This window comes from Heloderma suspectum, chromosome 4 (genome assembly GCF_057233095.1).
Source record: "Heloderma suspectum isolate Gila_16-S chromosome 4, 16-S_ref, whole genome shotgun sequence".
Lineage (NCBI taxonomy): Eukaryota > Metazoa > Chordata > Lepidosauria > Squamata > Helodermatidae > Heloderma > Heloderma suspectum.
In genome coordinates this window covers 40,536,416-40,553,517 of record NC_139461.1, presented here as the reverse complement: position 1 = coordinate 40,553,517, position 17,102 = coordinate 40,536,416, and the positions used below count along the sequence as shown (strand labels likewise).

The 17,102-nt window shown below is 41.6% G+C and overlaps 1 protein-coding gene across 13 annotated transcripts in view; it reads left to right on the top strand.

Moving 5' to 3' along the window:
* VPS13B (vacuolar protein sorting 13 homolog B) overlaps positions 1–17,102 on the top strand; it is a 623,510-nt gene that overhangs the window by 378,266 nt on the left and 228,142 nt on the right. For all 13 annotated transcript variants that reach the window (XM_084849024.1, XM_084849023.1, XM_084849026.1 and 10 more), the window contains 2 exons: positions 30–156; positions 6,729–6,872. In XM_084849024.1, the coding sequence (XP_084705150.1) occupies positions 30–156; positions 6,729–6,872 (271 nt within the window). The remainder of the gene's footprint in view (positions 1–29; positions 157–6,728; positions 6,873–17,102) is intronic.

Here is a 17,102-nt window from a genome sequence, read left to right as displayed (position 1 = left end):
AATCCAAGTTAAATTTATTTTTCTTTTAGCATAAAGCGGCATCAAGAAAGGAGAGCTATATTAACTCCAATTTTAACAGACTTCACAGTGCGAATAACTGCTGCTCCTGCTATCATTTTCACAAAAATAATTTCACCAGAGAATTTGCATACAGAGGTTAGTATCTGAGAGAGATTTACTCACAAAACGTTCGTATTGTCACTTATATTTGTAATTGCAAATCTTTCTAGTAGTTAAAATGTTACATAAAGCTGTGATAAAAATAGTGGTTGTATCTACTTCTTCTATCCATCTGCAAGTGGAACAGATTTCCCCTTCCTCCTGCAGCCCCCCACATGCCTCCCCAAATGAGCTGCAGAGGATTGGGGACATTCCAGAGCAGATATGAGGGGCCCAGGGGGATGCAGGGGACAGGAGAAGAACGGGAAGTCCCATTGTGTGAGTGGAAGTCTGCTTGTGTGACTTGGATATTGCCCAATATTTGGTATCATTTTTTCCCCTCAATGGCCTCTTCTGTATATATCTCAGACATAGTGATTATTGCGTGTAAGATAAGGATAGTGATGTACAGTGAGTGGGTGTGTGTTACGGAGGGATCAATCCTATGGCCACTAGACAGTGGCGAGACGGCCATAGGATATCTGGTTTTCCGGGAACCGACCTCAGAGCCTGTGCTCCGAGGTTGGTTCCCAGAGAACAGAACGCGCTCCGAAGCAGCGTGGAACAGCCCCATGTTCCACGCTCACAAGAGGAGCATAGAGTGGCTGAAAAGGGGCGTTCTGGGGTGGGGAGGGTGGAAATGCCTGTGGCTAGACAGCCGCAGTCGGCTGTCTAGCCGAAAATGCAGGGCAGGAAAAGCACGGCGGGAACGATCCCCTCTGTGCTTTTCCTGCCCTGCTTTGCATAGATGCTCACCTCCGAGTTCGGGGGCGGCCGCCTATCTGAATAGGATTGCACCCTAAGGGGGTTTATTTATTTTATTACATGTACAGTATATCTCACTTTTCCGCCAAAGAGCTCAAGGGTGGTGTACATGATTCTTCCCCCACCGCCATTTAATCCTCACAAAAACCCTGTGAGGTAAGTTAGGCATAGTGATAGTATTTGGCACAAGATTACCCAGTGAGCTCCATGATTTGAGTAGCAATAGTAGACTAGCTAGCATATCGTATAAGGTGGGACAGAATAAACTACACAGGAGTTATAGAGCTGAGATGTGTGTGCCTTCGGCTGGGTTGGATGGTGCATGCAACCCATTTGCTCTCACTTTCCTTCTCCTCCTTGTGCAAATGGACTATGATTTATTGAGCCCGCCCAAAAGCCAGGATTTGTAAGCCAGCTTTAAACCAGGATTTGTTGTTGGCTTATGAATCATGGATTGTTTAGGCACAATATAAACTATAACCCTAGGTTCAGATGTAACCAGATGCAAACCAAGTCCATGCCTGATTTGTTTACCCACTTATGCAAAGAGAGGAATGAAGCAGGAGAAAACAGACCATGTGAATGAAACGGGACCAAACAAATAGTAATACACATCTCATATCCATTTAGGTTTAATAAGCCATGATTCCTGGCTTAAAGTAATGTGTGAACATGGACTTTGTGCCTGTCTTTGAGTTTCAAGACTGGCAAATAAGAAAGTACAGCTTTTATGTCTGAAAAAGGACCCATAGAGTATGGATTTAGCCATGATCTTTTTTCATGTAGCCCAGTAGTACCTACTGTAAATGGGAGAGGTTCTTCCAGATGTCATGCAAATTTCCAAGCTGCTGGGAACCTGAACTCTCTAACAATAACTTTGAGTCAGAATCCAAGGTCCTCAATATGGCAAATCTGGAATCTGGGGCCCAATTTGAAGGTGACACTTGTTGTTGTTTATTCAGTCAGTTGCTTCCGACTCTTCATGACTTCATGGACCAGCCCACGCCAGAGCTTCCTCTCGGCCGTCACCATCCCCAGCTCCCCCAAGGTCGAGCCCGTCACCTCCAGAATATCATCCATCTACCTTGCCCTTGGTCGGCCCCTCTGGCTTTTGCCTTCCACTTCCCCTAGCATCAGCATCTTCTCCAAGGTATCCTGTCTTCTCATGATGTGGCCAAAGTACTTCAGTTTTGCCTTTAATATCCTTCCCTCAAGTGAGCAGTCTGGCTTTATTTCCTGGAGTATGGACTGGTTTGTTCTTCTTGCAGTCCAAGGCACTCTCAGAATTTTCCTCCAGCACCACAGTTCAACAGCATCTATCTTCCTGCACTCAACCTTCCTTATGGTCCAGCTCTCACAGCCATAGGTTACTACGGGGAATACCACTGCTTGAACTATGCGGACCTTTGTTGTCAGCGTGATGTCTCTGCTCTTCACTATTTTATCAAGATTTGGCATTGCTCTCCTCCCAAGAAGTAAACGTCTTCTGATTTCCTGGCTGCAGTCAGCGTCTGCAGTAATCTTTGCACCTAGAAAGCCAAAGTCTGTCACTTCCTCCACGTTTTCTCCCTCTATTTGCCAGTTATCAATCAATCTGGTTGCCATAATCTTGGTTTTTTTCGCAGTTTAACTGCAAGCCAGCTTTTGCACTTTCTTCTTTCACCTTCGTCATAACATTCCTCAGCTCCTCCTCGCTTTCAGCCATCAAAGTGGTATCATCTGCATATCAGAGATTGTTAATGTTTCTTCCAGCGATTTTAACTCCAGCCTTGGCTTAATCAAGCCCAGCACGTTGCATGATGTGTTCTGCGTACAGGTGGAATAGGTAGGGTGAGAGTATACAACCCTGCCGTACTCCTTTCCCAATCTTAAACCAGTCCGTTGTTCCGAGGTCTGTTCTTACCGTTGCTACTTGGTCGTTATACAGATTCCTCAGGAGGCAGATGAGATAACTTGGTATCCCCATACCACCAAGAACTTGCCACAATTTCTTATGATCCACACAGTCAAAGGCTTTAGAATAGTCAATAAAACAGAAACTCCCTGGCTTTCTCCATTATCCAGCGGATATCAGCAATTTGGTCTCTAGTTCCTCTGCCTTTTCTAAACCCAGCTTGTACATCTGGCAATTCTCGTTCCATGAATTGCTGGAGTCTACCTTGCAAGATCTTGAGCATTACCTTGCTGGCATGTGAAATAAGTGCCACTGTTCGGTAGTTTGAACATTCTTTGGTGCTTCCCTTTTTTGGAATGGGGATATAAGTTGATTTTTTCCAATCTGTTGGCCATTCTTGTGTTTTCCAAATTTGCTGGCATATGGCATGCATCACCTTGACAGCATCATCTTGCAAGATTTTAAACAGTTCAGCTGGGATACCATCATCTCCTGCTGCCTTGTTATTAGCAATGCTTCTTAAGGCCAATTCAACCTCACTCTTCAGGATGTCTGGCTCTAGCTCACTGACCACACCGTCAAATCTATCCCCAGTATTATTATCCTTCGTATACAGATCTTCTGTATATTCTTGCCACCTTTTCTTGATTTCTTCTGCTTCTGTTAGGTCCTTGCCATCTTTGTTTTTGATCATACCCATTTTTGCCTGGAATTTACCTCCGATGTTTCTAATTTTCTGGAAGAGGTCTCTTGTCCTTCCTATTCTATTATCTTCTTCCGCTTCCGCTCATTGCTTGTTTAAAAACAATTCCTTATCTCTTCTGGCTAACCTCTGGAATTTTGCATTTAATTGGGCATATCTCCCCGTATCACTGTTGCCTTTGGCTTTCCTTCTTTCTTGGGCTGCTTCCAGTGTCTCAGCAGACAGCCATCTTGCCTTCTTGGTTTTCTTTTTCTTGGGGACATTTTTTGTTGCCACCTCCTGAACAGTGTTGCGAGCTTCTGTCCATAGTTCTTCCGGGACCCTATCTACTACATCTAGTCCCTTAAATCTATTCTTCACCTCCACTTCATATTCATGAGGAATATTCGTGAGCTCATATCGAACTGATCTGTGGGTCTTCCCTATTCTCTTTAGTCTGATTCTAAATTGTGCAATAAGAAGTTTGTGATCTGAACTACAATCAGCTCCAGGTCTTGTTTTTACTGACTGCATAGATGTCCGACACCTGTGGCTACAAAGGATGTAGTCAATCTGATTTTGGTGTTGACCGTCTGGTGAAGTCCATGTATAAAGTCGTCTCTTAGGCTGTTGGAAGAGAGTGTTTGTTATGCACAGTGAGTTGTCTTGGCAAAATTCTATCAGCCTATGTCCTGCTTCATTTTGTTCTCCCAGACCATGCTTGCCTGTAATTCCAGGTGTCGTTTGACTACCCACCTTAGCCTTCCAGTCTCCTGTAATGAAAATAACATCTTTGTTTGGCGTACTATCCAGTAGGTGCTGCAGATCCTCATAGAACTGATCTACTTCTGCTTCTTCAGCATCTGTGGTTGGGGTGTATATTTGGATCACTGTGATGTTAAATGGCTTACCCTGAATTCGAATTGAGATCATTCTGTCATTTTTTGGATTGTATCCAAGCACTGCTTTAGCCACTTTATGATTAATTATGAAGGCTACTCCATTTCTTCTGTGGTCCTCTTGTCCACAGTAGTAGATCTGGTGGTCATTTGATGTGAAGTGGCCCATTCCAGTCCATTTCAGTTCACTGACACCCAAAATGTCTATCTTTAATCTTGACATCTCCCCAATAACCACATCCAATTTGCCCTGGCTCATAGATCTTACATTCCAGGTTCCTATGGTGTGTTGATCTTTAGAACATCGGATTCGTTGTTCACCACCAGCGCCATCGGCTGCTAGCCGTCCTTTCGGCTTTGAGCTAGCTGCGTCATCACATCTGGGGCTAGTTGAACTTATCCTCTGTTCCTCCCCAGTAGCATTTTGACCATCTTCCGACCTGGGAGTCCCATCTTCTGATGGTTGTACTGATCCATTTAGTTTTCATGGCAAGAATACTGGGGTGGGTTGCCGTTTCCTTCTCCAGGGATCGTATTTAGTCTGACCTCTCTGCCATGACCTTCCCATCTTGGCTGTCCCTTCACGGTTTAGCTCACGATGTCATTGAGGTGCTCAAGCTCCAGCACCACGACAAGGTAACGATCTCCTTTGCTGAAGGAAGGTGACACTAGACATATAATTAAAATTCATGCGCCCAGTGTTCTATACCAGAATCTCATTTAAACTGGACCTTCAGTTGCTATGTGTAAACCATTAACACACAAGTTCAGCACTTGCCCGGATACATGCCATGCAAATAATACACGCATAAGCAAGTGAACCTAGTTTAAATGAAATGCCAGCTCCATGGAATGCCTCATGTGGAGGTTTTTCTTACACGTTCAACATAGTGTTTAAATCAGGTCTGAGGGGAAGCTTTCCAAAGACATGCCTGCAGAGCCTTTGTCAGACTCCAAAACCAGGAATGGCAGCTAACAATTTTTGGGTAGGGCAAGTCCAAACCAGCCCATCAACCACCGAAGACTATTCTCTTTCCTAAAGGTCCTGTGAGAGAAAGTGAAAAGCACATTTTGGGGACATCCAAAAAGGTCATCAGCTCTAGGCCATCTTTTTAACTTCCTTGGGTTTTGAAACCCACTCCTTGCTTGAGTATCAAGCTGCTTGTTTCCCTCTGCTCCAGATCAGTGTCACCAGACTTTTCACAGCACCCCTTAGGCCATTAGCGCACCTGGAAGGGGATCCTAGCCTTGTTACCTAGAAATACTGGGGATTAAATCTGGAATGAGGGGAGGCTATATGTGCAAAGCGTGTCATGTGTTGCTGTGTTGTGGCCCCATCTCACTGTTTTTATTTATTTTATTGCTGTAAGTCACCTTGGGAGGGCTTCTGCCCTGAAAGGCGGCCAAGAAATATTTTAAATAAATAAAAATAAATCAAATGTGCTGGAATGAAAATTTAAAGGAAAATATTAGATGAGTTAAGGAATTGCTGAGCTGTAGTGAAAGCATTCAGTAAAAAGTAACAGATGAATTTTACGGCTGCTCTTGTTCAAGTATGTAAATGTTTTGGCTATTCTAATTCTTCTTGAATTTATTCTCTTGGTGACATTCAGTGAGGAAGAGAGAGGTCTCCCATAGATTACCAAGAACCTGAATACTTATGCACATGTTGTTCATGACAAGTGGTGTGAGCTTCTGCTTAGTAAGCAAACCTGCTTATTTTCTGCTTTCCATCTTGGAAATAATTTGCCAGAAATGGTCAAAACCTTTTGCTGTGTGTGTGTGTGTGTGTGTGTGTGTGTGTAATAACAGCCATAAAATAGTGGTCATCTTTCTGGCAAGACATCAACAGCAGTTTACAGGCAGCTACAAATCAATTAAATCAGTTATTTCTGAGTTGCAACATACAATTTCATTACAAACAAAGATGAGTTTGTACTCCAAAATGTATATCTGTCTGTAAAAACCAAAAAAGGGAAACTGTAATCCTCTGCCAAGAAAATGAATAAGGACTCTTGGCAGCCCAGAATTTGATGCAACAAAGAAACAGGACCTCACACGTGAAACACATGAAACAAACAAAATGTATCTTGATCATCAAATATCCTGTTGGAAGCATAGTGGCATGCTATCCCACCTCTCCTCCACCTGATTTCCTTTTACAGATGGTGCACAGTACGTTTCTGCTTGAAGAGATAAGGAAATGTTAATAGTCCCAATTTAGAGAGTATAAATAGCCTATATTGTGTTTAGTTAAAAAAATAAAATTACATAATTGCCTAGGAACAGCTGGTATTCATTGACTGTTTTACAAACTTGTTTTTCACAGGAAATTTTAGTATGTGGCCATTCTTTGGAAGTGAATATGACAACATGCCTGGACTTCTTCATCAGTGTGGCCCAAGTACAGCTCCTACAGCAATTAATACATGCTAATATGGTTGGATTGGAACCATCCAATAAAGCTGCAGAGGTAACATGTATAACCAGTTTTCTTTCAGAGCTACTGTGCCTCGTACTGCTATTTTAAAAATTGTATTTTTAGCTGGAAATATGTTACTCACATCATACTGCTGCTGTGTTGTGGTTCCCCCTGGACTATGCAGGGATAATACCCTGTGGCATCCCCAGGGCATGAATTTTTTTGGCCTTGTTAGGTCCTTGAGGGAGGAGTGCTCTTTTGCAAGATTGTTTTCAACATTTTCTTCTCCTGTCTTAATCTGTGCCTATGCAGTGAAGTTGGTTCAGCTTGACATCTATAGGTCCAGATATCAATTACTGACATGGTAGGAAGTTGCTATGGGAAGCATTGTAAGCATTAACACAAAAGGACAATGTTTTTATTATTGTTGAAATTTTATGTATTTATTTATTTTTATTTTTATTTATTTATTTCACTTCTATACTGCCCAATAGCCGAAGCTCTCTTGGCAGTTCACAAATGTTAAGTACAAGACACACAGTATGGCTTTATCTTGGATACTTTCCTCTTTTGGAAGTTAGTTTTTAGAGTAAGTATACTATGGGAATATTTGCAGTAAATAACTTTTGAGGCAGCATTTCCCATCTTCAGTGGAATGGGTAGAGTCAAAAATTTAAATGCATGCCCAGAATTTTAATCTAGGGATGGTGCTGTTCAGAAATCCTGTACTTTGTAGAACAGGCAAACATTGACAATGAAAATCACTTTCAAAAGTACATAGGACTGTCTCATATCCAGACAATGTTGCACTCTCTTTAGCTCATTCATTTCGTAATTAGTATAGACTGCTTAAAGTAGAACACTGATTATTTGATATTCAGCTGTGGAAACCTCAAGCACAATCCACTGGGAAATTCTTCTGCGCAAGGGCCTTACAGGAAAACTTGCACAGGAGAACGTCCTGATGGAATGCACCGTTTACCTGGAAGATACACTCACGTAGCAAGATAGGCTTTACATATCAAGGAGTGTTGCATTAAACCAGAAGTGCCTGAAAATAAATATAAAAATGAAATGTGGTTAGAAAGAGGATTGCTTTTTGTGGATAAAGAGAAACAAATTAATCTGAGGAATAAATAATAGGCTCACTGAGAAAAAGAAACCTGAAAAGTGGTAAAATGCTTGACAGTGAGCAATAGTAAGAGCAAAAATAACTTATAAGTTATTTTTGCTATAAGCAGAAATTACACTCTTGGCCAGAAAGACTGGTGTCTCATAGTTCTGATGGATCCATACCTGGAACATTGCTTTGTTTCCTCTCATGTTCCCCAAGGGTGATACATTAAGACTCAAATTTCTCTGTAGCATAGAGGCAGAATTATACCTGTCCATCACATCTAATGGGACTGATTTCTGACCATGTAAACACACACACACACACACACACACACACAGAGATTATTCTGTTAGCAGGGAAGACTACAGAGGCCATGATCCAGCAAGGAGCAAACATAATACTGTGTACTCATTGGATACTTCCTTAAATTGCTTTAAAAAAGAAATTCAGCATAGAGATTATCTTTATAATTACTCCAGTTCTGAGGAGCACTGATAGTTTCTTTTATCTTTCTCTGGAAGTTGTTATAAATTATTTTATGGCAGTGGGCTTTTGTTTTCCCTTTACTCCCCCTCACAGCCATGTTTTTCTTCTCTGAGGAATGAACAGCCAGAAGAAGTAGAAATAAAGAGCCAAAAATGTGTTCCCCTTGCTATATGTTTCCAGCTCCCATTAGAAGCTCCCTCATGTTTCTTTCACCAGCAGAGGAAGGCCATCTTATGTTATCTGAGCTGCAAACACCTCCTCCAGCAGACAGCCCTTTGAAGCATCTACAAACTCAAAGTTCAAAGAAAAAAAAATTATTCAGGGGTTTAGATTGATGTATGATCAAAGTTTTTGAAGCTAAATATATATAGTTTGCCTAAGAAATGACAAATGGAAGAGACATAAATCTGCAAATATAACACTGGGGTGTAAACACCAGGAAAAAAAGAGGGACTTTAGGACTTCACAAAAGATCATTATTAGAAATCAGATGCTGACATTCAGAATGGAATTGTTTAGTGGGGAAACCAGGAACAGTTTTGTTTGTGTTAATGGAGTATGCTACAAAATTATTTCTTAAGGGCTCATGTTGAGTTGTTTAAGCTAAAGTGAATCAAGCACTAGAAATCATAAGCCTTATCAATTCCCATTCTATATAATTCTGTGAGTTGTTTAAACTAAATTGAATCAAGCACTATAAATCATAGGCCTTATCAATTCCCATTCATATAATTCCGTTTTCATCTGAATTTCAAATATTCACTTGAAGGTTATGTGATCCATTACCTTACAAAAGGATAAAAGTCAAAAGTTACTGCTATGTTACAATAATTGAATAACAAGTTTCTTTTAAAATGTGGGCAGAGAAGTTGAGCGTATCAAGACTGCCTAGGCGAGATGGATTTGGAAGCAGTAATTACTTTGTTCACAGATATCAAATAATCATCATATTAAACCCACTTCCAAAAGAAGCATATGTAAGGAATAACATATGTATACTTTTTAAACCAGTGTTGTAGAGTAAATTAAATGTTTATATTTTAACAGAATAAAAAACATATTGCGTAGAGAGCTAGAGAGGAACCACATAATTAAGGCCAAAAATGGTCGCTCTTTGATCTGGGTAGGTGCTAAAGGACAAATGTTATTTTATGTAAATGTAACATTCTGGATTTTTGGTACCTCCTACTATAGTTCTCAGATCCTGATTCATACACAATTGTCTGATTTTGGTTGAACTTGCTTCCCTAACTTTGCCATTCTCTTTAGAGCTTTAATTTTACTTGTTTATTTGTCACTGAGATTAAAGTATTTAAGAAGAACATAAAATCTTCTTTGGGATTGTTTAGTTTCAGTTAACATAACAAAGAGTTTCCAGTTCTGTTACATTAAAACTTGCTGCACAAAGGTTTATTTTACACCACTTAAGGTAATGCAGAACCCACCTAAATGCTCTGATACAGTACATCATGAAAAATATTCGTACACAATTCACTGATGAAGAAAGCAGACACATTTTCTAAGCTAGAATTCCCACCATCTTCGTTTACCAGCAAGCATGAAGCAAAATCTCTCCTGCAGTACATTAAGGATACTCACTTCTCCTGAGTATCCTTAAGTGGGGAAGGTTTTGAATTAATCAAAACTATTTATCAGGCTGTAATTTAAGTAAAAACACTTGGAAGAGAAACAGACATTGCAGGGCCTGCAGTTGGTAATCATTGAAAATTAAATGGAGAAGGTGTTACACAGACTTAATTGGGTTAGGCTGTGCTTGGTGCAAAAAGATCTCAGGTTGCACCAAAGGCTACTGGGACAGAGAAGCATGGCCACTCTGCCATTTGAAAATACAAAAGCCAGCAGTTATTTATACCTGTCCTTTGCACCCAAAGGATCTTGTTGTAATTAGTGGTAGAGGCATGTCTGAATAACGTCAAGTTTTTTATATTTTCAAAGGGACAGCAGCCATGTTTCTTACCTTTTTTCATCATCTTTGACACCCTCTTGAATCTTTGGTTTCTGTCTTTTAATTCTCTCCTCCAATTACTCCTCACTTTGGGTACTTATTAACTATAAATGTATAACGCAGGTCAGGATAGGTAGCACCAAGCCCAAGAGTTCACCAGCATGTTTAACAAGCAATGTGAAAGAAGCTATTAAAGAAGGCTTTCTTCAGAAACCCAAAGTCTTGCCCAAATGACATGAACAAAAAGGAACACAAACTTGCAGTAAGGAAATGCAAGTAGATAAGAGATCCAAAATTTTTTTTGAGGAGCATATCACTACTAATAACATTGAGGCCAACAATAAAGAATTCTTTAAATAGACAAGAGGAGACAAGGGGAGGTTGGGGGATGTTGACCTGGTATTGAATGGGGCACAGCTACCCTTGAAAGACCAGGTCGGCAACCTAGGTGTCATTTTAGACCCCTAGCTGTCCATGGAGGCTCAGGTGTTAGCTGTGAGCCAGGCAGCGCTGTACCAACTCCATCTGATACAGCAGCTGTGCCCCTACTTTCTTGATCATCTGCCCCCATCAGTACTACATGCTCTGGTCTCCTCTCATCTAGACTACTATAATGCACTCTACGTAGGGTTACCCTTGAAGACGGTTTGGAAGCTGCAGCTGGTGCAGAATGCAGCGGCTTGCCTGATTAAAGGCAGCCACCGGCGTGATCACATCACTCCGGTGCTGAAGGAGTTGCACTGGCTACCAGTTGTTTTCCAGGCACATTCAAAGTGTTGGCTTTGACCTTTAAAACCCTATACAGTTCCGGCCCAGCCTATCTCAAAGAGCGTCTCCAGCAATACCTGCCAGGGTGGAAACTGAGCCAATAGAGCCCCAGAGCAGTTCTGATTCTGAGGAGGAACAGCAATCCGTGGGATAGATAGTGCTCGCTCATCTCTCACAAGCACAGCAGCTGGCAGAGATTCCTCCTGCCAGCATTCCTGGGATAGATAGTGACCCTGGCAGTGAGGGAGCACTGGAGGGGAGCTTGCTGGACGCTCGGCACAGACGCAGGGAGCGATGACAGATGGAGGGTGCGGAAAGGAGGCGTAGCGCTCGTTTGGCGCGCAAACAATGGTCGCGTCCCGAGGACCCAAGGGAAAGAGGGAGGATCTCTCCCTAGCCCATAAGTTCAGGGTCTTCCCGTGATTCTCCTTCAAATGGGGACCAACTGCCTTACCTGGAGCTTAGGCTACTCAGCTATCTTTCCCCAGTGCTGTTCCTTGCTTTGGCGCTAGCTACTAGTATTCTGAAAGAGTCATAAAGTAATAAAGGAATAAAGACTCAGAAATAATTCCTTGTCGTCTGTGTCCTGAGTTGGCTATTGGTGGGGACTGGAAGAGGCAGCTAGGGCACTCCTGACAATACCAGACAGGCTGCTCAATAAGATCAGCCTCTGATGGCCTTCTCTGTGTCCCATCAGCCAGGACAGCTAGGCTGGTGAGGACGAGGGATAGGGCCTTCTCTGTGGTGGCCCCCACTCTGTGGAACTCCCTCCCTAGAGAACTCCGCCATGCCCCCTCTTTAGTGAGCTTCCGCCATGAATTGAAAACTTGGTTGTTCAGGCAGGCATTTGGGGTGGGTTAAGGTATTTTAGAACGGGATGTTTTAATCTTTAATTTTACTGTTTTTTTATGGCTGTACATTGCTCAGAGTGGCTGGGTGACCAGCCAGATGGGCGATTAAGAAATTTAATAAATAGATTCAAAATAAATAAATTAAACACATCAGAAACAGGAAACTGGCTACAGAGGTAGTTAGACAAAAACTGAATTGAAGGAGTACTAAAGGAGGTTAAGGAGATTGTAGGGAAGCTGAGTGAGTTATTTTTGTCTGTCTTCTCTGTAGAAGATGTAGGGAGATACCCATGCTTGAGTTGATATTTCAAGGAAAGGAGTCTGAGGAACTGAGACAAATAGTGGTGACAAGAGATCAAGTTCTAAATCTTAGTGACAAATTAAAAGCTAACAAATCACCTGCCCTAGATGGTATCCATCCCAGAGTTCTTAAATAATTCAAATGTGAAAATGATGATCTAACAAAAATATGTAACATGTTCCTAAAAACAGCCTCTGTAACGGAACACTGAACAGTGACTGACCAAGAAAGAGATCTCGAGGTTGTGGTGGACAGCTTGATGAAAATATTGGCCCAGTGTGTGGCTGCTGTGAAAAAGCCAAATTCCATGTTGGACATAATTAGAAGCCAACCAGAGAGAAGGCAGCCCTGGATTTAATCCTAAATGGGGTCTCCCAGGATTGAATACAGCCTGTTCATAAATGATCTGGAATTAGGAGTGAGCAGTGCAGTGGCCAAGTTTGCCAATGACACCAAATGATTTAGGGTGATTAAAACAATAAGGGATTGTGAGGAGCTCTGAAAGAATCTCTCCAAACTGGGAGAATGGGCATCTAAATGGCAAATGCAGTTCAATGTAAGCCAGTGTAAAGTCATGCACATTGGGGCAAAATATCCTAACTTCCAGTGTAAACTGATGGGATCTGAGCTAGCAGTGACTGACCAAGAAAGAGATCTCGGGGTTGTGATGGAGAGCTTGATGAAAATGTCAACCCAGCATTCAGCTGCTGTGAAAAAGGGAAAATCCATGTTAGCTATAATTAGAAAAGGAATTGAAAATAAATCTGCCAAACTCACACTCCCCTTGTACAAATCTATGGTGTGACCACACTTAGAATACTGTGTATAGTTCCTGTCACCCACCTGAAAAAGGATATTGTAAAGTTGGAAAATGTGCATAAAAGGGCAGCTAAAGTTATTAAGGGGTTGGAGCAAGTCCCCTATGAGGAAAGGTTACAGCAGCTGAGATTGTTTTGCTTAGAAAAAAGGCAAATAGGAGGGACATGATAGAGCTGTGTATGGTACAGAGAAAGTGGATAAGGATACTTTTTTTCTCCCTCTCTCATAACACTAGAACCCTGGGTCATCCCATTAAGTTGATTGGTGGGAGATTCAGGACAGATAGAAGGAAGTACTTCTTCACACAGCATGTACTTAAACTGTGGAATTAACTTCCACAGGATGTAGTGATAGTCACCATTTTTGATAGCTTTAAAGGGGGATTGAACAAATTCATGGAGGAGAAGGCTATTCATGGCTTCTAGTCTTGATGGCTATATACTACCTCCAGTAACAGAGGCAATATGCCTATGTACTCTAGTTGCTGGGGAACATGGGCAGGAGGGTGCTGTTGCACTCATGTCGCGGTTGTGGGTTTCCCATGGGCAGCTGGTTGGCCACTATGTGAACAGAATGCTGAACTAGATGGATGCTTGGTCTGATCCAGCATGGCTCTTCTTGTGTTATTAAAAGGAATTGAAAATAGAATTGTGAGTATCATACTGCCTTATACAAATCTATGGTGCAAGCACACTTTGAAGGTGACAATGTATGGAATTGTTTAGCTGAGAAAAAAGGCAAGTATGGGGAGACATGATAGAGGTGTTCCAAATTGTGCGTGATGTGGATAGTGGATACTCTCCCATAATAGTGGAACCCAGGGTCATCCCATGTGGCTGAATGGTGGGAGATTCAGGACAGATAAAAGGAAGTCTTTCTTCATCCACTTCACTTCAACTATGGAATTCGCTACACAAGATGTAGTGATAGCAACCAATTTGGATGGCTTTAAGGGGAGATTAGACAAATTAATGGAGGGTTAGGCTCTCAAATGGCTGTTAGTCATGATGTCTATATATTACCTCCAATATTGGAGTCAAATGTGTCGTTGTATACCAGTTGTTGGGGTCTGAGAACATAAGCTGGAGGGGGCTATTGTACTCATGTCTTATTTGTCAATTTCCTGCAGGCAACTGGTGGCCATTGTGTGAACAGAATTCTGGTCTAGATAGGCCTTTGGTCTGATTCAGCATGGTTTCTTATGTTCTTATTCATTAAAACCAGACATAAATATAAACATATTCCAAAATAAATTGCACAATCCTGAAAGCCATAATTTCGTAGACAATGGTATAAAGCTAAAGTGCAGAAAGAAAGAAAGAAAGAAAGAAAGAAAGAAAGAAAGAAAGAAAGAAAGAAAGACTTGTTCATACTCTTTCCTGTGTCAACAGCTTAAGTGTAACTTTTATTGAGGTTGGCTGGTCAATACTGAAATATTCAAGGTACAATAACTAAAGAAGCTTGTGTACATCACACAAGCTCAATAAAATATGCAAAGAGGCCATCTAGTGGAGGGGGGAAGTAGAAGTCCAAAGGGTTATTTAGCACAACAACATCACTCTTTAATAATATCTTGTGTCTCTGCTTCATCTACATGGTAGCAACTGGGAGGAAGGAAGTGCAAGTAGTCCCTGGGAAATGTAGTTTGCCCAAAGTTATTGCAAGGGCTGCTGTCTAGCAACCAGACAAAACATCAATTTTAAAAATTAAGAATAAAATCCCTTCAGGTTACTGTTCAATAAAAAGTGGTGCAGATATAGAAATGTTAATACTTGCAGCTTTCAATACATCCATGTATTGAAAGTATTGCACTTTGTTTAATTGGTGATGCTGTGTAAACTACTTATCAGCTATATTAAGCTTATTGTTGTCAATCTAGCAGAAGTTTCATGTCTGGGATTGATTGATAGAAGCATTTACTGCTTTGCTTTTTAGGAGGAAAGTGGCTTACAGTTTAGTAAAAAAGAAAAGAAAAAGAAAGTCAGTCCCTGTCTTCCAATGTAAAAAGCCTTGACACACAAGTAATAAGGGATGGATAGGAAAAAGGAAAACAAAATTCAGGCATCAATTCCTAATGTTACCATGGCCAGCTGTAAAATTTCTTAAGGCACAATTCCCCATGGCTAGCTGGAGAATGCTGGGAGTTGTAGGACTTTGTTGTGTCAAAACATGCATAGGATTGCACTTTAAATGTTATAGTGTTCTTATGATGACTAGCTATAATGCAGACCAGTTTTGTTGGCTGTCTTATGACCAGCTGGAATGGAAACAAATCAAAGAGAAGAGGAGCAAGAAATTGCTGGTCTCTCAGATGATCCGGTGGAGTGGCCTGTTGCCCTTCTCTCTCTTGCCTGTCTGACGGAATACCTGTTGCTGGATGACAGTTGGGGAATAGGCAAAGGCTGAGGAAGCTGGCTTTTCAGCAGGGCTGATGGTAGCCCTGGTTTCCTTCTCTGCCTCTGCTGCAACCTGATGGAGTGGCTGCTGGATGACAGTTGGGACTAGCTTCATTGTGATGAGGCTACCTTCATTGATTATATTAATCTTCATTAATGATATTAATTAATATCATGCCTTAGTGACTCCTTAGAGGTCAGACAAAAATAAAGGAAAGACATTATGAGGAAAATTAGATCTTATGTGGATAGATACAAGCAAAGCGTCAAATAATTTCATTACTGGATAAATCCACAAATGTGTGTTTCTGAGAATGCAGATGTCCATTTTTTTCTTGTCATTCTTCTTCGTGGTCTATGTGCATCACACATACGGGCTCTGCACCTGTGTGGAGCCTCGATCTGGGAAACTTCTATAGCTGAGGAATTTTTGGCAGGAACCCTTCCCCCACCATTTCAATGAGCATACTCCAGTGGGTTCCCACTCAATCCCTCAATCTTCGTCAACCGTTATTGTGGCAGCACTCGATCAAAGAGACTTCTTGCTTTTGGTGATTGTGCTGGGGAAAACGTTAGTTTATGTTCTCTCTTTCTCTGTCTTCCTTGTTAGTATTTCTTCCTTTCACATTTTTTGTGTTGAGTTATTTTTTCTTTTCGGTTCGTGGCGATCGTTCAGTCGCAGAGCACCCTTGGGTATATGGCTGTTAAAGCCCGTTTTCAGAAGTGTGTTGGCTGTGGGAGTAAGCTGCCAACTTGGAGAAAGCATGTCCCCCGAATTCAGTGATGGTTGACTCCTCGCAGGGCAGATCTCATGATGTTCATTCTTCTCCAGTTGATAAGGACGGCAGGAGACTGGATTTGATGGGTAGACATATATATTCATCTGCTTTGCTTGGACTATGAGTCACAAATTATCAAGTGACCATGGCTTGCTATCAGCTGTTTTTGTGGGAGAAGATGGGTTCACTGTGTGATTATGTCTATTTATTTATTTATTTATTTATTTATTTCTATACCGCCCAATAGCCGAAGCTCTCTGGGCGGTTCACAAAAACTAAAACCAAACAACACACAATAAAACAATTTAAAATATATAGAACATTAAAACCACAATATAACAATACAACCACAATAAAATCCAGTCATGTCCTGGATGACTGTGAGTTGGCCTGTGTTTTTCAGTCAGAAGCAACCAGAGTAGCAAGGGAGCAGATTAATACTGCTCAGCACCAAACAGATTGTGATGCCAAGGCGAAGATTGGAACAATTGTGCTTCGTAGACATGCTTGGTTGCGATTGGCTGGACTTACACAGGAGGCGCATTCTCAAACTGGTGACCTCCCATTCGATGGTGATTGGTTGTTTAACTCTAAAACCAATGAGGCCATGGATATCATACAGAAGGCTAAGGCCACGGCATGGAAAATTGGGTTTTCACAAGCACAGCCAGCGTTTAAACAATGCAGATGGTACCATCAATCGTCGTTCCAGCAGTCTAGGCCTGCAGGTGATTGGCAACCATGCCAGCAATCAGCCTCACAACAGAAAGGTCAGTTTCCATTGGCTTCACACTTCTC